The sequence below is a fragment of the Hippoglossus stenolepis genome, chromosome 13, assembly GCF_022539355.2.
Source record: "Hippoglossus stenolepis isolate QCI-W04-F060 chromosome 13, HSTE1.2, whole genome shotgun sequence".
In the NCBI taxonomy this organism is placed as follows: Eukaryota; Metazoa; Chordata; class Actinopteri; order Pleuronectiformes; family Pleuronectidae; genus Hippoglossus; species Hippoglossus stenolepis.
The window spans coordinates 16,253,399-16,276,123 of NC_061495.1; the positions used below are offsets into that span (position 1 = coordinate 16,253,399).

General features: G+C 42.7%; 2 protein-coding genes across 7 annotated transcripts; one reads left to right on the top strand and one right to left on the bottom strand.

The window, feature by feature from the left end:
* Positions 1 to 130: 130 nt before the first annotated feature.
* Positions 131 to 7,838, top strand: nxpe3 (neurexophilin and PC-esterase domain family, member 3). Of its 5 annotated transcripts, none has more exons than XM_047342670.1 (7): positions 131 to 254; positions 388 to 525; positions 2,403 to 2,599; positions 3,412 to 4,193; positions 4,749 to 4,819; positions 4,927 to 5,148; positions 5,239 to 7,838. In XM_047342670.1, the coding sequence occupies exons 3-7, from the start codon at positions 2,507 to 2,509 to the stop codon at positions 5,793 to 5,795; spliced, it is 1,725 nt and encodes a 574-aa protein (XP_047198626.1). In that variant the 5' UTR covers positions 131 to 254; positions 388 to 525; positions 2,403 to 2,506; the 3' UTR covers positions 5,796 to 7,838. The 5 variants fall into 5 exon arrangements, with proteins under 5 accessions (XP_047198626.1, XP_035029979.1, XP_047198624.1 ...); XM_047342668.1 differs by having other exon boundaries at positions 139 to 254; positions 385 to 525; XM_047342669.1 differs by having other exon boundaries at positions 151 to 254; positions 415 to 525.
* A 519-nt stretch (positions 7,839 to 8,357) lies between these two features.
* On the bottom strand, positions 8,358 to 21,703 carry me3 (malic enzyme 3, NADP(+)-dependent, mitochondrial). Of its 2 annotated transcripts, none has more exons than XM_035174086.2 (15): positions 21,528 to 21,703; positions 20,884 to 21,104; positions 15,703 to 15,836; positions 14,989 to 15,138; positions 14,540 to 14,615; positions 14,151 to 14,312; positions 13,811 to 13,914; positions 13,627 to 13,736; positions 13,380 to 13,477; positions 13,129 to 13,242; positions 12,915 to 13,020; positions 12,120 to 12,262; positions 11,336 to 11,509; positions 10,909 to 11,007; positions 8,358 to 10,024 (listed from the first exon to the last, which is right to left on the bottom strand). In XM_035174086.2, the coding sequence occupies exons 2-15, from the start codon at positions 21,097 to 21,099 to the stop codon at positions 9,863 to 9,865; spliced, it is 1,848 nt and encodes a 615-aa protein (XP_035029977.1). In that variant the 5' UTR covers positions 21,100 to 21,104; positions 21,528 to 21,703; the 3' UTR covers positions 8,358 to 9,862. The 2 variants fall into 2 exon arrangements, with proteins under 2 accessions (XP_035029977.1, XP_035029976.1); XM_035174085.2 differs by having other exon boundaries at positions 21,517 to 21,703.
* Between the last annotated feature and the right edge of the window lie 1,022 nt (positions 21,704 to 22,725).

Here is a 22,725-nt window from a genome sequence, read left to right on the forward strand (position 1 = left end):
CAAACTAACTAACACCTTGTTATGGTTTATTTTACGTTGTGAATGACTGGCCACTAGATGGCGCTGTAGGGGCAGACCTCTATACTCTCAGGCCCCGCCCCCCCCTCGGCTCTGCCTCCTGAACCTGACACCGACTCTGACGAGCTGCTCTCCCCGCCGCTGCAGCCTCTCTCACGGCCTCACCTTCAGCATCACCCTCCCTCTCCACCCACCATCCAACGGTCCGACGTGATGCTGGTCTCTCGTCCAGATGTGTAAGTGTTACTTTTGTTATCATGTCACGGGCTAAAGCGGCCGCACCACCGCTGTTGTTAGAACAGCACGTTTGCCTTGTTGTTGATAACTGAGACGTTTCTGAATCTCTTAACGATCATCACTGTCCAGAAGCTTCTTCTTTGTCTGTGGCTCCTGCAGCCGCTGAGGTGATGGAGGCTGGTGGTGCTTGTTGATGGACGACGACTCGAGATGGAGAAAATATGAGAACAGATGCTAACTGTCCTGGATGTGTGTGTGCATAGACAACAGGTACAGACACTGATCGTGATCCCAGGCTGGTTGTTCGAAGAAATGTCCCAAATCCACTGGGTCCAGTTTGTTATTGTGAACATTGGTTTTTCATCATTTCAATCATGTCAGCGACACAAACACTTTGAATACGCGGAGATGAGCTCATCTTGATCATTGTTTAAAATTCTATTTTCAGTAAAATTCATATCACTTTGTTGATCTGCAGTGTGGCAATGTTGAAAGAGAACACACACACACACACACACACACACACACACAAAGGATAAACTGATTAAAGTGCATAATAACAGAGTACATATAGGTGCTTATTTTAAGTGCGGGGTTCATTAGTAGAGCACTAGAATAGACAGCTAATGAGACAACGGGCCCCCTGGGTCCTGACACATGTCCTACTTATAAGAGCAGGAGCTCAGTTATACTGGTTTTGAATCTGTTCTTGGTAGTTTCAGGCTCTTTATGTTAAAAGTTTATCCTTTGTGGATGTTTTGCGTCTCTTGGTGTCTTTTTTTTTTTCATATTCTTTATTGTTTTTGGTCATTTGTCTGTCCATATGTAATGGTGGTGCTGAATCAGGCACTCTCTGAACCCGGCCATATTTGCTGGGCACAACAGTCAGCATTGCAAAATGTGGATGGGATACACTGGGCAGACAGGAGCCACTTAGTAGCCCATGTGAGTGGGCACGAGTCAGAGTTTACTGGCTAAGAGTGTGTCCTTCCATTTTCCATATCGCCTGTCCTGTGAAGGTTGGGTTAAAGACACAGGGAGGACATGTCAGCTCCACAAAGACAGGCCCCAGCCACCTGTCAGGTTAGAATCCAGAACCTTCTGCTGTAAGGTGACACCGCTAACCACTAAACCACCATGCCAGGCCTTCTTTATAAGTGCATTCCATAAATCTATATATATTGTAATTACTTATTTGACTGTGGACTGCATAGGCAAGTCCTGCAGGATACTGATGTCAACTTCCTCAGTAGAAATAATAATCTCTCTTTAGCAGGCGTCTGTTCTGTCTACAGTTCCTACAGAGCACTTTATAGGAAGTAAATAAAGTGGCTACAACCGAGCCACACAACACTTTTTCAGCCAGTCAGCCAAAGGGTGCACTTCTGCTTGTAACAAGGGAAATAAGTACAGAAAAGCGGATTGTGGGACAAGAAGCGTGGGAGGGAGAGGAGGAAGGAGTGAAGGGAGAGTGTTTTTTGTTTTGTTGTTGAGTTTGAATATGGACTGTCATTCTCCAGAATCCATTACTCCAGCTGCAAACAGCAAAGTTAATTTTTGACCTTGGCAAGTTTGACGAATCTCAGCTCAAGGTCCACTGACTTTCATGATTGGAGTTTTCATGTAGATGGACCATTGTTATCTTATTGTAACTGATCTGTAACAGTAATGCCTTTTGGACAAGCAGACTTTAAAGACCACGTGATACAGCTTTTTAAAAACTCTAAATATCTAGTAATTGGACCTTGAGCTTGGATGTTTATGACTTCAAATGTATTTCTTTTTCAAATATTGGGGAATTATAATACAAATGGAAAACTTGAGTAAAATTATTTTACATTATAATTTCTATACAATTTATACAGCTGTATGTGGTGTATCGAGTGACTGGTTTCTGTGTCCGGCCCACAATGATTTTTAAAATGGAAAAAAATAATCTTCTACAAAAGTACTTTTATATTTTTAACAATTTTTAACTATTTTACAAACTATTTTTGAATCATCTAACCAGCAGACACAACAACATCTTTGACAAATCTAAAACAATAAATGGCCTTTGTCTTCAGTCTCATGATCACATGATCCATACACATCTATTTTTAGCTTTCAAGAGCAGAAGCAGATTTTTCAGTTTTTCTGTCTGATAGCGTTCATCAGCATCGGGCGCTGAGGACGGAGTGATGCCATCATCGCTGTGGTGACAGCAGAGAGAGAAGCGGGGCCTGATTCTGGGAGACAGAGGCAGGTCACCATGTGCCGGAATCTGTCCAAATACGCCTTCATCTTCCTCTTCCTCGCTCTGTTTGGACTCCTCTTGCTGCTCCGCAACATCCACACTGTGGAGGTGAGGAAGGAGGATGGATCAGTGTTTGGTACTAGCTGTTGGTTCAATTTATCGGGTAGCATAAGAAGTAACAGGATCCATCTCCAAATGTACTTCTATCTTTCTATTTCACTGAACTCCAGACATTTTCCTGACATTTTCTGGAGGGGCTGTATGTGAGAAAGCAAATCTCCAAGTAAATTTCTCAAAACATTTCCCTTAAATTTTCACGCCAGCCGAGTAAAATCTCCAGAAAATGTCCGAATGAGCCCACGTTAGAATGCAGCAGGAAAGTGTCCGGAAAATTTACAGCAAGCGATTGGGGCGATCGGTGACGTGTCTAACATGTGACGGACGCAAAACTGTGAAAATACAAATATATCAGGAGGAAAAAAAGGAGCGATACACGTAGAGGATGCCGCAGAAGATGTCAACTTAGAAAGACAACAGGATCCCAGAGCTTTTGACGCTAACACTGGGGTTGATGTGCTGTAAACAAAAACATTGAGCGGAGTGTCCTGCCTCCTGCTTGCTCTACCCAGGCGCCTGACCCTCCAGAAATGTTCCTGTTGTGGTGAACGTTATGACCCGGACATTCTTCTGCTGCATTCTTCAAATGTGAAAGAACGTTCATGTCTGAAAAAAGCTTGACAAGGCTTTTGTCGGTTTGCTCAAATCTGTATTACATTAATTTACACTCATACTGTGTTGTGCATCTGTATTTAATGCATTTTAATCTGCCAGTCACAGGTTGATTGTGTCATCTTCTCCAGCATCTCTTAACTTTTATTTTTCATGCTTCTACAAGTCACCACTCTTCTCGTCCTCTCCAGAACTGGAACTGCCACACGATTTCAGCGCTCTACCAGCTGCAGAGCAGGATCCAGTCATCCTTCCTCCCCGTCAGTCTCCCCAATTTCTATCACAACCGCACCTTTTGTGCTCACCTGGGCCAGAAACCCTCCCCCGAAGATGAGCTGGAAGAGCGCTACCTGCTGGACTCCATCGCCTGGCCCGGGCCCCCGACTCGCTCCGCACCGATGGCCTTGCGCCTGACGAGCGACCCTTTGCACAGCCTGTTCGCCATCCTCCCCACTAAAGGAGGCAGGGAATGGCACGTGGGCGACCAACTGGAGGTCCTTGTCCAGATGCACGACTTCCATGGTCGTCCCAAGCGCTATGGCGGCGATTTCATTTTGGCCAGACTGCACTCTCCGGAGCTCGGAGCAGGTGTGGCAGGTAAAGTGCTGGACCACAGGAATGGATTCTACTCGGCTCTGTTCCCGCTCCTCTGGGTGGGATCTGCACAGGTCGAGGTCACGCTGGTGCACTCCAGCGAGGCGGTCTCCGTGTTGCAGCGGCTGAGGGAAGAGCGCCCTGACCGCGTGTTTTTTAAGAGCCTGTTCCGCTTGGGCTTCCTGTCTGAAACCACTGCGTGTAACATGTGCCTGCCCCCCGATCAGCAGCCTCTCTGCAACTACACAGACCTTTACACTGGAGAGCCATGGTACTGCTATAAGCCGAAGATACTCAGCTGCGACACCAGAGTCAACCACGCCAAAGGAGGCTACCTGAAACACCTCATCACCAACAAGGAGGCACTGCTCTTCCAGAGGTCTGTCACTGATAGAAGAAAATATTGCATTTTTTTTAAAGGATGAGACTGGTTATATTGGGAGTTTTTCTTACTTTGAACAGATCCCATGAAAAGCCCAAAAACAAATCCATCCCCTGTGCGACAGACCATCATTGTCCAAAAACGATTAAAAACACACCAGTTGATCCCACACCGATCATCCTGCTTCTAGAAAGTGTATCAATCTTCAGCTGAACGTTTTCATTTTAGCGACTATTTTCAGTTAGATTAATAGAGCTCAGCTGTTATAGGCTCTTTGAAATCCATCCATCGATTATTGATAACGGGGTGGGGGGGTGTTTGGGGCTAAGTGTCACAGAGGGTGGGAACCCTTTAAATATTTAGGGACGGTCTAAATGCCCTGTCACATAACTTTGGTTCATTTTGTCTGGCGATATACGCTACACTTCACCGTATTTGTGACTGCGTCTAACTCTGTTTGCTTTGGTCTTTTAATAGGATTTGTTGACAGCAATAAACATTGTATTCTTTAGCCTCAATCTCTAACATTGAACTGCTTCTTTTCTGTTTTAGTGGCGTAAACATCAAAGTTCACATACACCCTTCAGGACCCGACAGAGTCACTGTGCTCCCACCAAGAAAAGGTACAGTTCACCTGCAGAGTAACACTAACATTTCAGTTGGAGCACGTTTTTCATTGAATTTACTCCGGTAAATTCAGTTCTCTGCACCATTTCTTGGCTTGTGTCAGATAAAGTAGAGGCAGAGAGCAGCAGTGCAAAACCAGACGCCATTATGCTCAAGCCATCTGGGTATTACTACGAGGAGTCATGGAGGCCATTAGGGGGCGACACAATGCGCCAGTTCAATGAATCATCTGCCATCATCCAGTGTTTGAAGAACAGGATGATCCACCTTTACGGAGACTCCACTGTCAGACAGTGGTTTGAGTACCTCATTGCTTTCGTCCCAGGTGAGGGTTGTTTTTTCTCTTAGATTTTTTTTCAATCCTTGTGAATCCCCCCCCCCCCACTTGACCCTCTGTGTGTTCCTCTCTCCTCAGGGTTGAAGGAGTTCAACCTGAACAGTCCTAAAAACGTCGGGCCTTTCATGGCGGTGGACAACGCGCACAACATCCTCTTGAAATACCGCTGCCACGGCCCGCCCATCCGCTTCTCCACCGTCATGTCCAGCGAGTTGAGGTACATCTCCAACGAGCTGGACGGCCTCTCTGGGGGTCCCAACACCATCGTGGTCCTCAGCATCTGGGCCCATTTCAGCACCTTCCCCGTGGAGGTGTACATACGACGGCTGCGCCACATTCGGCTGGCGCTGGTGCGACTTCTGGACCGGGCGCCGGGGACGCTCGTGGTGATCCGCTCGGCCAACCTCCAAGCCCTGGACCAAGAGGTGAGCCTGTACAACAGCGACTGGTACTCCATGCAGCTGGACAAGGTGCTCAGGGCCATGTTCAAGGGAATGAGCGTCCTGCTGGTGGATGCCTGGCAAATGACTGTGGCACACCACCTCCCCCACGCCCTCCATCCGCCGCCAGCCATCGTCAAGAACATGATAGACATGCTGCTGTCCTACGTTTGCCCAGAGAAGAAGAAGAGCTAACAGGAGCAGGACAGTGACTTGGAGGAAACTAAGGAGTTTTCCGTGTGAATCCACCGATATGTTCTTCAAATCTTTTACTTCCCTGAAGCCAACCCCCCCCCTCCCCTACTGAAAGATTGACCAGACTGATCTGACTGAACGATCTGTTTACTTGCCTGTTACATTTCATCATAACCAGGAATGCCAAAGACCTTGGTGACATGTGCTGAGGTATTTTGTGTGTGTCCTTCTCTCAGAATCACAGTGTGAGCTTTGTGTCATTCATTTTGCCAAAGTTAAAATCTCAGTGACATTTCGTTTCAGTTTTTTTTCCTCTCAGGCTGTTCCGTGTTAAAGAATGTTCCTCTGATCCGAGCCACGTCACAACACGTCCACTAATGTCTCTATTTGTTTAAATGTGTAAACTGTGAGTCCATGTGCTCTGAGAATTATCTATAATGTGAACCACATACTACCACATATGTTTACTGTATCATGCATATCATTGCCCTGTAATGCACCTGCACGTGTGGCAGCTACAGTATTGGCAACTATAATTTTCTTTATCTATATGTTTTCTTATCTATAATTTCTTTATCCTCTTTATTTCAAAGATTTAACTGTGTTAGTTCCAGTCGACTTTTGCCTGAAGACGTCTCTGACTCACAGATCTGCCTCTTTGCCTTTCAGACAACACATTTTATCGAGGTAAAAATCATCAAATCAAAAGCAGGCATTGTCCGTCCATCCCAGGCTTGACCTTTACGTAATGACTCCTTTGTATTCATATTTTACTTTATATTACAGAAATAATTTTCTTTCTATGTTCAGTTTTGTGTTAGGGATGTTCTTAATGGACATTTGAGTGTTATATAAAAAGATCAAATAGTGTCACATGTTCATTAGAGCCCGGCCGATACGGATTTTTTGGGACGATGGAGAGAAAAAAAGTCTGATGCTAAAATATTGGTCGATATATACGAAGACAAAAAAATTTGCAACGCTGCCTAAGATGTTATAAAACCTTTATCACTAATTTTTTATTGGGGTTTGATATTTTACGATTTAAACTTTATCACAGCCTAAAAACAACCAAATATCTATTGAATGTAAACATATATTTCTGCTTTGTTAAATCGATATAAAGAGTTTACATCAGCGAACATAAACAATGATACAGATATGTCTGTGAAAGGATTGTATATCGGGCTCTAATGTTCATCATAGGACATCAGTGATGGGGGGAGAAGAGAGTGGAGGTTGTTTATTGAGTTTTCTGATCTTTGTGATACAAAGAGATAATGTGCCTATTTTATATCTAATTCCGTCCCTGAATCGATCAAAGTATTTATTCATAATTTAGAATAACTGAGTTATGTATTTCTTGTTTTGTTTTTCATATATTGTTAAAAAGATCAATAAATTAAGCCATGAGCGCAAACTGTGGGTTATAGATGGAGCAGTAAAAACCAACATGTCTGTGCACTGATCGCTCTCAGTGACTCCTGTGTCTTCATCATTCAGGTAACTTCAACATTTAAGAAGGGATAAATTATTCCTCAATGCTTCAGAGAGTTGATCGCTAATCCGAGGATTTCAGAAAGCCTGAATGCCAAAGAGTGTAACTACTCTACCTGACGAGACTGGACTCGCTTGAATAAAAGAGGCTAGCACCTAAAAATGTGTTTGTTATTGGTTATGTTTTATAATCAACCTTTAATTATAACCATCAGTTCATTGTTATCCAGGTGTTGGGTAAATACATGAAATTATTGTGTATTTGATTTTTTTGGTCATATTTTTCAGCTCTGTACTTGAAATCAAAGATTATGTTGCACATCAGCTCTCACTCACATTTTATAGCCCATTCATTTGATGCCAGCATGTTGCTGAGTCAGCACTGTTTCTAATCATATTAAAATGTTTTGTTCATAAAACTGTGACAGCTCAGAGCTGTGGTGGACGAGCTTTCATCAATGTTCCGTCTTGTTACTGTTGGAAATGTTGGAGGGTTTCAAAGAAATCCGATTGCAGCTGATATTAAAAGAGACATGCAAAAACCTAGTGAATGGGTTTTATTTCAATTTTTTTAGGAAAATGATGATTGATGATTTTCTTTTATATTTTAAAAAGGTGGTAGCCGGTTTGAATTCGGTCAGCTTCCTTGTGACATTCTTTTAATCTACATGTGGGATTTCCACCATTCATTATTACATCAGTGGAAACTGTGCGAAATGACTCACCTGTTGAATAATGATAAAACCAGTCAAACTGTTTTGCAAATGAAATTTTAAAAAACTATGAATCCAGTGTATCCAGCTAACACGAGGCTAAAAAGTAATGAAATAAACTAGGATGTATCCCAGTGGAGCGTAAACCTCTGCCAAGGCCCAACAGACCCTTTAAATTCAATCTAGCTGCACCATATTGCACAGACTCCTGTAATCCTGCAAGCAAACAAATGGATGACGTGAAAACATAGCCTCCTTCCAAATTAACTGCTCAAGTATTGAGGTTTTGGAGTTCTGTGAAACTGTGTCAAAGAAATCATTGAAAGGGGATAAAAATGCAACAAATCATTCGTATTGTGATAACAATTTTATTGAAAAAGTTTAATTTCCCCTTTAAAAAACGTCAAGCTTGTCTCGCAGTACTAAAGCACGCTGAGCATCATATTCTCTAAGAGTAAAATAAGATAAGATCCATCTCATCTGTAACTTTGGCAAAAACACAACAGGCAGAGCTCCGTACAAAACTGGAGGAAAACACACTACTGCAAAAGAAACATCCTGACGGTCACACTCAGTCGCTGGCAAAGCCTCCTCTGAACATACTGAAGAAAACAAACAACAGATGATCACAGAGAAACAGAAACACAGGATGACGCTGGAGTGTTTTTCAGTGTGTGCTGGTTAACACACGTGCACACACTGACTGGAGTGTGAAATATGAGGAAACAGCTGAAGGGACGACACAGGCTTTAACTCATAATGTGGAGCAGCGATGTCCTGAGGTCACACAGTAAGCGGACCCTAGAGTTTCTGTCGGTCTGATTTATTTCACACTAAGCTTCAGAACGAGTTCTCATCATCCGTGTCGGGACAAGAATGTTTCTCGTGCACCAGCTCCGCTGCTTCGTTCAGAAACAGATAATTTACTGCACATGCGTTTAAATACTGCGGTACAACATCTCAGCTGGAGAATCTAATGACGGAGGAGCAGTTTCAATCATAGAGTTATAGATGACATGCTTCAGGATGTTTGATATATCAAAGGTTTTTCTTTGATTTGAAAGAAATGACCAGCACAGCACAGGAAACGTGACACGAAAGTTTCCGTTCAGACCTGGTATCAGCATCCCTCCTGAGGTTAGCGTGAAGCTCCTTTGTTCACACAGGAAATTAAAATAAGTCCTGAATCTGTTTGCTGTGAGCACTTGTGACTGATCTTACTAACATGCTTATATGCAAAAAAAACATGTACGTCATTTATGTTCGTGAGGGTCAAATGATTTGCGTGTGTGTGTTGGTGTGTGTCGACATGAATCAGAGGGAGCGAGCAATGACTGAACACAATGAGCTGCAGATCTACTGTGACCAAAGATTCGACCGATTTAAGAGAAGCATCTGTCAGTATGTGCTGATCGGCGTTGATGCTGGGGCCACAAACAAATCAACATGGTCACCGAGAGGCGCAAAAATATGTTTAACTCATTGTTAAAGTGCAGCAGGTCAGAGACGTCAGCTGAGCAGCTGCTGGCCCTTCATGTGATCCAGGACAGATTTGCATTCACACAGCAAAGAGAATGAGGCCACATGCATCTCAGACCACATCCGAATGTGAGATCTCACGACACATTAGGGAGCGTTCACACTCGTGCTTAGAGCCGACCACTTGTGATCGGATCACTCAGGACAAATGTTAATTTAATACCAGGTTTGAACGGGGTCATAGAGAATAACTATATACAGCATGTAGCAGTGTTTGATGGGCAGCTAGATAATGAGCGCTAAGTAAGAGGAGTATGGAGGCAATGCAGAACTTGTGCGTGATGCCACGGCAGAGTGTTGAGTTGAGAGACCAACTGATCACACATCCTGGACTTCCATGGCCTCCTGTGGCCAGCCGTACGTGTCCAGAGTGAAGGAGTCGTAATCAGGACTGTAGATGTGAGACAGCACAAACGCCTCCTTGTCTTTAGGCTCGGGGTACACCGAAGCAATGTTGTGTTTGTACGCATGGTTGACAATCTGGCAGAGAGGGACACATAAAGGAATATGTGTGAGTGATTGATTAGATATTAATGATTAAGTCAGTCATTCAAGTGGCTATTTGACTCTTCAATGTCACTTTAAACAGGGTCTGTAAAGTTAAGATTTGATTTTTAAGACCATGATGAATGAAATTTAAGACATTTGTCAAGAACGACAGACATGAAGGAATATTCCAGAATTACTTAGGTGAAGTAAACAGAGACAGTATGTTTAGTTTTTACCACTGCCCAGCCTGAGTACTGAGCTAAATTCTGAGTTCTCACTCATATGTGTAGTTTTACTATAACGTGCTAATATCTATATCAGTGAGAAAGAACTACAACACACAGAGACATGACAAACGATGCATGCTGTCAAAACATTTCTCTTAAAAAGGAAACTCATTTTAAAGTGCAACAGAAGTTACATTAAATGAACATTACTATAATTAAGACTTACTTTAAAACATTTAAAGACCTATTATGTAAAATGTAAAACTTGTAAAGGCTTAAGGCCTAAAATTCAGATGATTACATTTCAGACTTTTTAATACACGATGCAGAAACCCAGATGAAGTATGTTTTTATTTTATACATGAATGATATTTTACTACATTCAGTTAATATGATGGTTTTATTAGTGAGCTGTGAGAACATGTTTGAGGAAGTAGACATTTTAAACATATTTAATAAAAAAAAAATGTAAACGTCAAGATTTCCTTATTTGAATTTTTCTTCTCCAAAAGATGTGGAAATATTTAACAGTTTAGTTTTTAGTTCATCGTTCCAGAACATCACATTTTTGAATGACAAATTATCACGCCACAAGTACCCCACCATTATATTTTTATGTAAGACGGTCATGTTGTAGAGGACACCTACCTTAACTGCTATCTTGAAGGACACCTCTCTGATGGTGCTCAGAGGAGGATAAAGTCGTCCCTCAGCCAGGTGCTCCTCTGTTACCATGCCAGCTATCGCCTGAGAGACACAATCAATAAAGTTCCACGAGTCAGTCTCAGCTGTCAAACATGACATTTCGTTTTTAGATCAAATAAGTAAATAAAACCAAACTTGTGTGACAAATGAACACCTGAACAAACATTAGTGTGATAAGAATGACCTAAAATGACAGAAACCATCAGAAAAATGCCTTTTCAGTTTGGTCCATTTCTCATCCACTAACATGGAGGAGACAGGGTTTATGATCAGCACTGAAGCAAGCAGCCAGGAGCCAATCAAGATGATTTTGGGAGCTGTCATCTCATCCATCTTTATATTAGGTCTATAGTCAGTAAGAGGAACGTACCTCTGCTGTGGTGAGGAAGATGTCGTCAGATATGTGGCGGACCCTGCAGGCTATAACACCCAAAGCGACTCCAGGAAAGACATATGCGTTGTTTCCTTGCCCGGGGTAGAAGGTGCGTCCATCAGCCAGCGTCACCTTGTCAAACGGACTTCCACTGGCGAAGATGCCACGACCCTGATAACAGAGAAGAAGAGGAAAAAAAGAGAGGGATGATAGAGGTATTCTGCGACAGCAGAGGACAGTGACGCACAAGTGTGTTAGGATGTAGATGTCAATATATAAAAGGGAAGATTGACGGGATATTTATCTCTGTACAGTCCGACAATAAAAGATGTCGTATGAATTTACTGGACAGCCATGTGTACATGTTTTCTAAAAGGGAAAGGTCACTTTCCAAATATTGTTCTTTGGGAAATCTTACAAAGTCTCAAAATTCCTGGTCAGTTTGGTGTCAAATTTCCTGATATACTGGTACAGGCCCCGGACATACACACAATATTTCTGGGCGAGAGTGCACAGCTCTGCCAGGGCTAATGCCTCTCGCTGTGTTAAAGACAGATTGGTTTTTATTTGTTCTTTCTTGGGTCATGCCCCACCCCTCCACAAAATGTCAAGGAAATTGGTTGACCTGTTTTTATGTAACCCTGGTAACTACAGTAACTAGCAAACAAACATGAAAACATGACCTCCTCAGCAGATATAACGATGTTGCTGTTCTATGCCGACTTTGGTGTCTACGATCTGCTGAATGAGCCGCCGTTCAGTGAGGCTGCACACCTCTCACCTCTGTGAGCGTGTAGCACTGCTCCGCCGTGCACTCCGCCTTGCTGGTGGGGTTACTCAGGGCGAAGATGATGGGCCTCTCATTGTAGGACGCCATGTTTTTGATGATCTTCTCAGTAAAGGCTCCTCCGATAGCAGCCACGCCTTCATGTTCAGGACACAGAGGGAGAATCCACAGTCAGTTTTACAACAGAAATGACTTCAATTAATGAGAGCATGTGCGTAACGGTTTATTTTGTAGGATTCAAATCACATGAGTGCAATCACTGCATCTGGTTAAGTTAGACTTACATAAAATTACATTGTAGTTTTAAGCTGGAACCGTTTTCTCTCCCTCTTTGTTTCCCAATAATGTCGTCTTAAACATTAAAACACAGTGGATTTTAAGTAGAAACCATTATGGTCACGTTATCGCAGATTTGATTAGGAAACTGAAAATAGCTTCCACTTCATCATACATGCAGTGTACGAATTCGATGTCCAGAATTAACATTTAATCCTTGTGAAACTTTGAGGCATCAGATTAAATAAACAGCATGAATTAGTCAATTTATAGCAAATTACCAAGTTGTTACTGTGCTGAACAAAACCATAGAGAAAGGAAATTCACCTTAAACAGGTTTCTCTGTTTTTCCACTGATCAAATAAATGGATGAAAGAGACAATGTGGGTTATAAAGTGGTTTCATGTATTAAATCCAACAAAGTTCTTTGAGGGATGTTTCAGAATGTTTAGTGCGACAGCGTCTTGATGACACCCCACAGCTTTACAGCAGAAGTCTACCAGGCGAACTCACCTATGATGGCGGTGGGTTTGATGGTTTCCACGACCTCCTCCAGGGTCTTCAGGTGCGGGTGGTCATGGGCAAACTCCTCCTTCTCGTGGTTTATATGACCTCTTCCCTAAAATTTTTTAAAACTGTGTCTTTTATAAAACTCCAGATGGGGCTGTTGGGTTATTTATAAGCAGGGGACATCTGAGAGGACTGAAGAGGTGAGACACACACAAACCTTCACAATGAGACCTTTGGAGTCGACCATCCAGATCCTCTTGGCAGCTTCCTCTTTGGATACTCCCTCTTTGGCCATGGCCATGATGAGCAGGTGAGCGATTCCCAGAGCCGCCTGGTACAAGAAAGTAAAGATGGGCAACTCTCCATCTCTAGCTTTGAATTTCAGTCTCATTTTATATCTCTCTGGGATTGACTGCAGTTATTTATATTTTGAGTTGGGATAAAAATCGGACAAACGTGTCTTCTCACCTCGCCTGCTCCTTGGAAAACAAAGGTGTGGTCTAACAGTTTGTTTTTGGTGAGCTTCAGAGCAGCGAAGACCCCAGCAACAGCTACTGACGCCGTGCCTGAAAGAAAAAACACATTTTCACTGAATCACTTTTGTAACAGGATTGAATTGAAAAATTAAACGTAAGATAACATAAGAGTTATTTTATATATTTTGGGCTCTTGATCTAGTAGTGAACTGGCTGAAGCTGTCAGCGAGTTACAAAACCTTGGATGTCGTCGTTGAAGGTGCAGTATCGATGCCTGTATTTGTTGAGGATGCGAAAGGCGTTGCTGTTGGCGAAATCCTCAAACTGAATAAGACAGTCCATCCCGTACCTGCAGAGCGACAGAGAGATGGTCAGACACCACGATCACCTGAACGCCTCCTGCTCACTAATGTTTCCACTCACTTGTCTGTCACCGCCTGCATGAACTCATCGACCAGGTCGTCATATTCCTTTCCTCTGATCCTCTTGTGCTTCAGTCCGATGTACAGTGGGTCATCGAGCAGCGTCTGCACCAGAAACACTTCAGTTAATCAGTGAATCATTAAGAGACAACTTGACATTACTCTCAGGATTTGGAGTTGATGATGCCTTTGAATCAGTAAAGGATTACACAAGTCACCTCAGTGACTCTCTAAGCTCGTCTGATATGTAATCTGTGACGACTGATAAGAGGCAGATACGAAGCACTGCACCAGCTCATAAAACCTGAATCCTGCCTTCCTGCAGCTCAGCTAATACTCGCCTGGTTGTCAGTGCCGACGTCCAGCAGGACCGGGAGACAATTATGTGGCCGAACACCGCCACACGCCGTGTAGAGCGCCAGTTTCCCGACAGGAATCCCCATCCCGTAGCATCCAAGGTCACCAAGCCCGAGGATACGCTCCCCATCAGTCACAACGACGGCCTTCACAGAGACAAAACACATATTAGTCACATAATGATGCATTGTGCATGTGTCTGTGTGTGTCTCTGTGTCTGTGTGTGTGTGTGTGTGTGTGTGTGTGTGTGTGTGTGTGTGTGTGTGTGTGTGTGTGTGTGTGTGTGTGTGTGTGTGTGTGTGTGTGTGTGTGTGTGTGTGTGTGTGTGTGTGTGTGTGTGTGTGTGTGTGTGTGTGTAGAGAGAGCGACCTACCTTTATGTCTTCTTCTGGCCAGGAGTTGAGCACGGAGGCGACGTGTCCTTTGTCGTGGATGGTGATGAAGAGTCCTCTGTAAACAAGTAGTTTGGAAAGAGAAGATATTACTATTGGTGGCGTTGTACAGCCAAGATTAAAAAGGTATGATTGATTTGATGATGGAGATTTGATGACATTGACTTTATTAACTAAAAGTAATTTCATCATCCTTTGTGTGGAGCCTTCAGTGACTGACATTAAAACATTTTAATACTTTTTATAACCCCAGTGTCAGTGTTTGGATCAAACTCTTGATTGGAGGTTTGGTTGTAGATTTGAACACTGCAGGAATGTCAGGAAAAGAAAAATGCGCTGTTCATGTAGAGATAAGTTTTCCTAAAAGTAAGACTCAGACAAAACCTCAACAAAAACCACAGTGTGAGTCACACTCCTCTGTAAACACTCACCGTGGTCTCCTGAAGGCGAGTCCGTACTGCTGACATGCCAGACCGACGGTGGGCGTGTACACGATGGGCATGAACTCCTCGATGTAAGAGGTCAACAAACGGTAGAACAGCTTCTCGTTTCTGTCCTGTAGCGTCATCAACAGGATGTACCTGAGATGGAGAGGGAGAGGGAGAGGGAGAGGGAGAGGGAGATCATGATTTATGGTTTGGAAATTTGCATGATGGTCCATGAATTAAATCAAATATACCTGAACTCAAAATATTTATTCTGCTTGCATCATCTATGTAGAGGGGCTGATGCATTAAAAACAAAATGAAAAGTCCCAGATCATCACCATGTTCTATCATCATTTGCCTGTCAGTTTTTTTGTACCTTCATTTTGGTGCAGCCTACATACATGACATACTTGAACCAAGACAGCTCCACAGGTTCTTGATGGGACTGAAACCAGGGACGTATTGTGTGTTTAAACTACTAGAACCCTGTTGGCCTCTTTATAAGCCTCTGTGGTGAAGTGGATACACTTTTAATCACACGATGAAAGACGAAAACAACTGTCGGCAGTGACCTGGCACCAGATGTGACAAGCTAAAGGAGATTTAACCAAACAAGTGGAACAGCCCCGGTAACTATGAGCTCATGTAACATCTGCAGCTGCAGCGTGACAAATCTTGGTCTGCACTTCAGCACGGCGTCCGAGTTTGTTCTCTCACTTGTCCAGAGGGTTGGAGCGCGTCTCGTAGCTCTTCATGACCCGCAGGACCTGCACGTCCTGGGAGAGGAAGCAGGGGGGCAGCAGGCCGTGGATGCCCAGTTGTAGGCGCTCTTCCAGGGTGAACGCCATGCCCTGCAGGGGTGGAAGAAAGATCGGTTATACAACACTTTGATCTCAGGGAGGGGTTTGCACAAAATTCAATTTTTAAAAAAAAGCACACAATCCAGACCACAGTGACTCACATGTTAGTCATCACGCTGTGCGGTGAATCATGACTCATACTCCCAAATACAGAGGTCTTTTTCATCTTTTTTCTAAATTATAACTGATTCTTTTTTGTATGGAAACAAAACAAGGCCCAGTAGAAATGTCCTGCGTTGTTCAGCAGTGAATAACATGAGGCCAAGCATTTACCCCTGGTGAGCTGTGTGGAGTGAGAGGTTTAATCTATTTATTCTGTCCAATAGCATGAGAGCCTGAACTCACTCCCTCCTAAATCAGCTCCACTTCTCTTTCCTCCTCCCTTCTTCATCACTCTTTCCATTTCCTCTTGAATCTCACACACACCAGAGGAAACACAGACCTACATGAGGAATGAACTCACTTTCTATGGTCAGTTTATTTTACCGTGTGTATTTTCTGAACACACTCTTGTCCCAGTAAATTATTCATGCTGGTAGAGCTGAATGTGAAATTTGATCTATTTGATTTCTAATTACACCCACAGCTTACAATCGATACCTCTACAGTTGCCCACAAGCTGCGTGCTTCCCCATTGAGGAGTATTTTGATGCTGAGCAACAACACTACAAAGCTTTAAGTTGCACACTGTGTAGCAGCTTTCACTGTAGCTGCCCAACATAAGCTCTGCCTGCAAGGTCAGTTAAGGAGATACTACTGAGATACCTTAAATACCTATGCCTTAAATACCAAACATGAGAGAGGGAGAGAAATGTGCGCGAGAGAAAGAGAGACAGGCAGAGAGATAGGAGGAAAGAGAGAGAGAGAGAGAGAGAGAGAGAGAGAGAGAGAGAGAGAGAGCCACAGAGAGAAAGTTAATGTAGAGTACAATTAAAAAAAAACTATTACCATCAGTGTGCATGGAACTTTTCACATGCAAACAGTATCGACAAATCAGAGGCCGATCGATATGGATTTCTGGGGGCTGATGCTGATATTGATATTAGGGGCGAAACATTTCTGATACTGATATATCAGCCAATATATATATAAAAAAATTTGGCAATGAATCCTAAGATGTTGGTATCAAACCCTCATGAGTGAAGAAATGTAATTGAGGCTTGATATTATGTAGTTTACGATGAGCTCTATTTTAAAAACTATAAATCTGCAAATACTAGCAGACCCTGATGCGTTTGTGAAAGGCTCATATCGGCCAATTTTAAATCAGCCAACCAATAAATGGCTCAGGCTCTAAAACAAATGCTTTTCGTCCACATTATCAGTGGAATATAGAAATATGGGCCCCATGGCACAGACATGTAAAAAGCTCCCCCCACACTTCCTACACTACAGCAAGACACCCAGACTGAGAGAGACACAGCATTGATGCATAGGTGATGAATTCAGTGTTTCTTTTGCATCACTTTATAGTTATTTGTCGTTGTTTTGTGTGTTTTTAGTTTTGTATTTGCACTGTATTTGTGCACTCTATGACTGGCTGGGCCCTGGGGCCTGTGCCCAGTAGGGCTGCTCAGTAATCCATCCATGAACCACATCACTGTGAACGTGGCCAAAGAAAAGTCACAGATTAACAGAGTTAAGATAAACCTATTAGAGTGAGCAGGTAAAGAGGCACTAAAGTAAACTCATTAATGTGACACTCCTGACCAGCAGCTGTAGTAATGCCAGCCCACACACACACACACACACACACACACACACACACACACACACACACACACACACACACACACACACACACACACACACACACACACACACACACACACACACACACACACACACACACACACACACACACACACACACACACACACACACACACACACACACACGACTCCAATTCAAACCACATTGTGAAGTACTGTGGTGTTATAATATCACAGGACAACATATAATTACAAGCCCAAATACAGTAAAGAAGGTTAATTTTTACAATTATATTGTGTTTTAGAGAGGTCACTGAGGAGCTGTGGTTGTAAAAATGTAGGTGCAAGAGTGTATTACCCTTTGTCCATAAAAAGATAGTACACATGACAAAGTATGTGTAATAAGTATATGTGTAAAACAGAGCAAATCACCCACGCGGTATAAAAAAAAATGTATAAAAATGTAAATTCTTTAAACTTAAATAAAATGTCAAAGAATTCTCCAAAAGGAAAAACCACCCATTTCAAGTAGAGCTCCACTTCCTGATTGCTTGCACCGAACTAACCTGTGAGTCAGCGTACAATACAAGTGCTGACTGGGATCAGCAGGGGAAGGAACTGCGTCCCACCTCCTCAATCAAAGCTATAAACTCAGCTGAAGCTTCTTTATCTGTGCTGGTGTCCTCATAGAATAGCAAGGCAGCAAAAAAGAAGAAAATGATTCCCCCTTTGTAAGGCTTTTACTGTAAAACCGCTGGTGAGTCACTTGGTGGATGTTTTTCTTTAGTTCTGGCACAACCAGTGCAACTGCGGAATCTTTTGGAGGAGCGGTCTTTTCCTCTTTAACACTGAAAAATATATTCTTTCCATAATGTGACTGCAAATGTTTTACCATTATAACAGAGAATACAAATGATGGAAAAGGTTAAGATTCTTTTTAAAGAGAAGTGGGTTGTCAATTCAAACCAAGTCTACACCAAGGATTGACCCTTGAGGAACCCCATGACAAGAAATGGGAAACTGAAGAATGCGAGTTTCCAACCACAACAGAGAAAGTCCTATTTGACAGATAGGATTGTAACAGATTATCAGCAGACCCTTTTAAACCCACCAAGGTCTCAAGACCCTGCAGCATGATAGAGTGGTCTACAGTGTCTACAAGGCTGCACTCAAGTCTAACAACATATGGAGGATTTCTGTAATTTATTCCTCCACTTAGGTCGACAAGCATCTATAGTCTCCGTCTTTGGGTATGACAACCAAACATTAGGGGTAAGTAGGAATGGAGGCTGCATGATCTAAACACACCCAGACCTTAAATAACTTCCACTTCAAAACTCCTCGGATGTGGACGGGTAAATCCTTCCACCTCCTCCTGACCTCACAGAAAAGACATTGAAGGAATCTAGAGAGAATATCTTTAACATCAAATTTATGGTATTATGATTTTACTGACACTGGGAAAGAGCAGAGATAGAGACAGACGACTGTACAGGCAGGAACCATTCAGACCATTCAGAGCTCTGCCCACCTCACTTTAGATAGGAGCTTTGACACTCATGTGGTATTCCAGTGCTGCATAAATGTGGTATTTACTTGCTATATATGGTATTCCCTGTTTGCATTTGTTCAACCATCATAGCATATGGTATGTAGGACTTCATGTTGTCTGTTGACACAGACATGTGACTGTAGTGGCAACACACGTTCCCCGACACAGAGAAGATCAAGTCATTTGTGTTTTAAAGTTCTTTGCTACACATTTGCGCAACTAATGCTTTCATGTTTAATACATGTTTTGTAGTTATTGTGTAGAATTTCTCATGTGTGTTTTTGCAGTATTCACAGAGCGTTACAGGGCCTGTGGAAGTCCAGTTTGCATGACCTCTGTATGTGGTGCATGGTCAATAACACTCATGTGCAGGTAACACTCCGAACATGACCCACATAATCCACCACCAGTATTATGACACAGTAATGAAATGAGCCTAAAAGCACGTCAATAACTTAAAACTGCACCTTTCAAATAAATGAATATTAAACTGAGGGTGTGAGCAGATCTATATATAGAGAGTTCTTCTAATAATAATAATAATATAATAATAAACTTTATTTATAAACCACTTTTTAAAAACTGACTTATCTGTGAATTTGCGAACAACGTTGAAAGTTAAATGTTGGATATTTTAAAGCTGAAATTATTCGTTAACAGGTTCCTTATTCTTTAACGTGAACAGTTTTGGCTTCTCTAAGTCAGTTATGACAGCAAACAAAACATTTGCGTTTTAGCCAAAACAAAAATATGAGGATGTGTCTACTTGGGCTCTGAGAACCTGTGACAGTTAATATCCAATGTCACTGGAAAGTTAATGTCATAACATTTTTATTGACCAGGAGATCATTGTTTAATCTATGAAATATACAGGAGGTTATCAGGGGCACTTTGGGGTTCAGGGTCGAACATTGCACTTTGTACTTTCAATAAAATTCATAGGCTGCGGAAGCTCTGTATGATGGTGTGTGTGCGATTTGTACTGTGAACGGCTGCAAGAGGTTGTGGAGACTAGAAAAGCTCCATGTAAAACAAAATCTTGATATTGGCACACACGAAGAATTGAATTATCGGCTGTTCAGCTTTCACATACAGGAGAGTGTTTTGTTCTTACATGTATATAACAATTTACTTCACACTAGAGATGTTCCTACACAAATACAAGCATGGGAAATGCCTCCTATTCTGCCAAAGACACCGGGTCGGGCATCGGCGAGTACGAGAATCCATGTGTCGTTACAATGAAACATCCTAAAAATATATTGGTTTCAACCAGATAAAACTGCAATTTTCTTTTCCAGTTCATCACGTCTTCTTCTTGCGTAGTTTTGTTTTTCAGTTATGACTGTCACACTAGAAAATAAAAGAAGTTCTATGGAATTCAATCGCTGTATGTACTGTATTTGTTTTTAAAGGGTTTAACCTGAACCAGGTCATACAACAATGATGGCAATCATCACTTACACACAGAGTTAGGAGCATACAGCTGTTAGAATACGTTATATACAGTGAGTTGTTATAAATTTAAATGCACTGGTTTCAGATCAGAATTCAGTTCGGCTCAGTTTGCAAAGCCCAGGTATGGGAAAGGGAAAATGGTATTGGAGGATCTCTAGTTCACACCCTGACCCTCACCTGGTGTTGTGGTTGAAACGTTGCCATGTGTCATTGTGTAGATATTTGCTCCATGAACCTGAGGTGTATTTATGTGGATTTAAGGATCCAGGCCCTTGTGATCGTGAGGAAAGCCGCAGACACATTATGGACAGCTCACCTTGTTGAGGTGTGGGTTTCTGGTGATGTCGTAGCCTCGCTTCTTGGTGCTGATGCTGCCCTTGCGGGTCTTCCCGGAGTGGCAGACCCGCACAGCCTGGACACAGGCCGGCAGGCTCCCAGCGGGGGGACCCGGGGAACCGGCGAGGACCCTCAGCCCGCCCGCGGCCGTGCGCCTGCACAGAGACAGCGCTGCTCTGCCTGGGAGAGAGTTCATGCTGCCTGCAGACAACCAGGGAGACAAACACGGTCAGGACCGGAGGAGGGTGGAAATACAAAGTCATCTCCCGGTTACAAATATAAAGTAATGACAGTAATTCATCCAGTAGACAACCTGCTGTAAGTGCACTAGCTTTGGAGAAGCTGAGTCACCACAGTGATAAACAACAGCTCATATTACTCCTTTAACTCAGTGCTAAAAAAGACATTACAACCCGTAATAAGGTAGAAAGTGTTGAGCTGTGGAGACTAAACCTCCAGCCGACGTGTTCCCTGTTTTCACCCAGATATCCTGCAGCTAGCTCCTCTTAGCATCCCGCAGATTTTAAGAGAATTTGCGCTTTCTTCACGGGACAATCTGCGCAGCTAATGCTAGCTAGCTAGCGGGAAGCTAACAACCAGCCGCTCCTTTTACCTGAAGATGACGTGAAGCTGCTGCGACTTCAGTCCTCAGGAGACGGTGCGATGCTCCTGTGGGTCAGTGGAGGTTCTGGAGCGGGGATCGAACAGACGAGCAGCTGATCCAGGATCCTGTGACATTGACAGTTTTCCCTTCCCGCGGTCAGTGCTGCGGGTCAGTCCGCCCACAGTCCGCCCACAGTCCGGCCTCTCAGAGCCGAGGAGCCGCCAATCACACAGGAGGAGGAGGAGGAGGAGGAGGAGGAGGAGGAGCAGCCAGCACCTCCTCCCTGCCCCCTCACTGTAAACACTTACATCTGTAACAACTCTAAACAGAATCATAACATTGAGCCATTTAGTATCATCTTTTTTTTGGAAGCACTGGAACAAAAGTATGTATGAGTACTTTTTTTTGTGCTGCATGTTGTATTTTATTTATCCTATTTTAATTTGTATACTGATATGGACCGTTAACTGGAATAAAGCCTTTTGAATTAACTTATTTTTTATTTTCTAGATTATTTTCCTTTTTATACACTATTTAATATATATATTTACTTAATTTAATACATCTATCTTTCTATATATTTTGAATTTTAGTTTTTATTGTCATCCTGCCTCCAGTGTTTCTTCATTGGTGAGATAGTGTTTCATCAGTCCCTGTGTATACTGAGTGTCTTAATTTGTTGATGTTTTGTTTGCTCTGTATGTGTGCTATATTTTGTTTGTATGAAAAGTGCTATATAAATAAATAGAGTTTAGATATAAAGTGAGTGATTCATGGACACCTACATATTTTATGTTTTGTCCTTATTTACATGGCATCAATTGTGTAACTTTGGCGTTGTTCCAAGTTTCATGGCTTCATCCCGTTTTGTAAAACCCACAGCTCAGGGAAAAAAACGACACATATCTGAGTCATTTCTCACAAACATCTCTGCAACATGCAGAAGACACATGCACATTGTGTGGCTCCCTCTGCTGGACTACACATGGACACTTTCTGGTTTAACTGGTTTAGTGCCCTCAAGACAAATGATCAGGAACACCTCTCAGTATAATGTACTGCAGTACAGGTGGATGTACACCTCTGTTCGGTCACATGAAAACTTTCTACGAAAAACTTTTTTTTTTTTAACTGACCCATACCACATCCTTTCACCAAATTATGGTCATCCATCAAGTAGTTTTTGCAAAATCTTGCTTACAAAACATAAAAATAACA

Bases quoted from the DNA above. Each gene is read 5' to 3' on its own strand.
- nxpe3 (XM_047342670.1), top strand. From the start codon at position 2,507: ATGTGCCGGAATCTGTCCAAATACGCCTTCATCTTCCTCTTCCTCGCT. The intron at 4,820-4,926 runs GTACAGTTCACC...GGCTTGTGTCAG, and splicing joins TGTGCTCCCACCAAGAAAAG to ATAAAGTAGAGGCAGAGAGC. The intron at 5,149-5,238 runs GTGAGGGTTGTT...CTCTCTCCTCAG, and splicing joins CCTCATTGCTTTCGTCCCAG to GGTTGAAGGAGTTCAACCTG.
- me3 (XM_035174086.2), bottom strand. From the start codon at position 21,099: ATGAACTCTCTCCCAGGCAGAGCAGCGCTGTCTCTGTGCAGGCGCACG. The intron at 14,313-14,539 runs GTAGGTCGCTCT...GTCTCTGTGAAG, and splicing joins GGCCAGAAGAAGACATAAAG to GCCGTCGTTGTGACTGATGG. The intron at 13,478-13,626 runs GTTTTGTAACTC...TTTTTCTTTCAG, and splicing joins CTTCAACGACGACATCCAAG to GCACGGCGTCAGTAGCTGTT.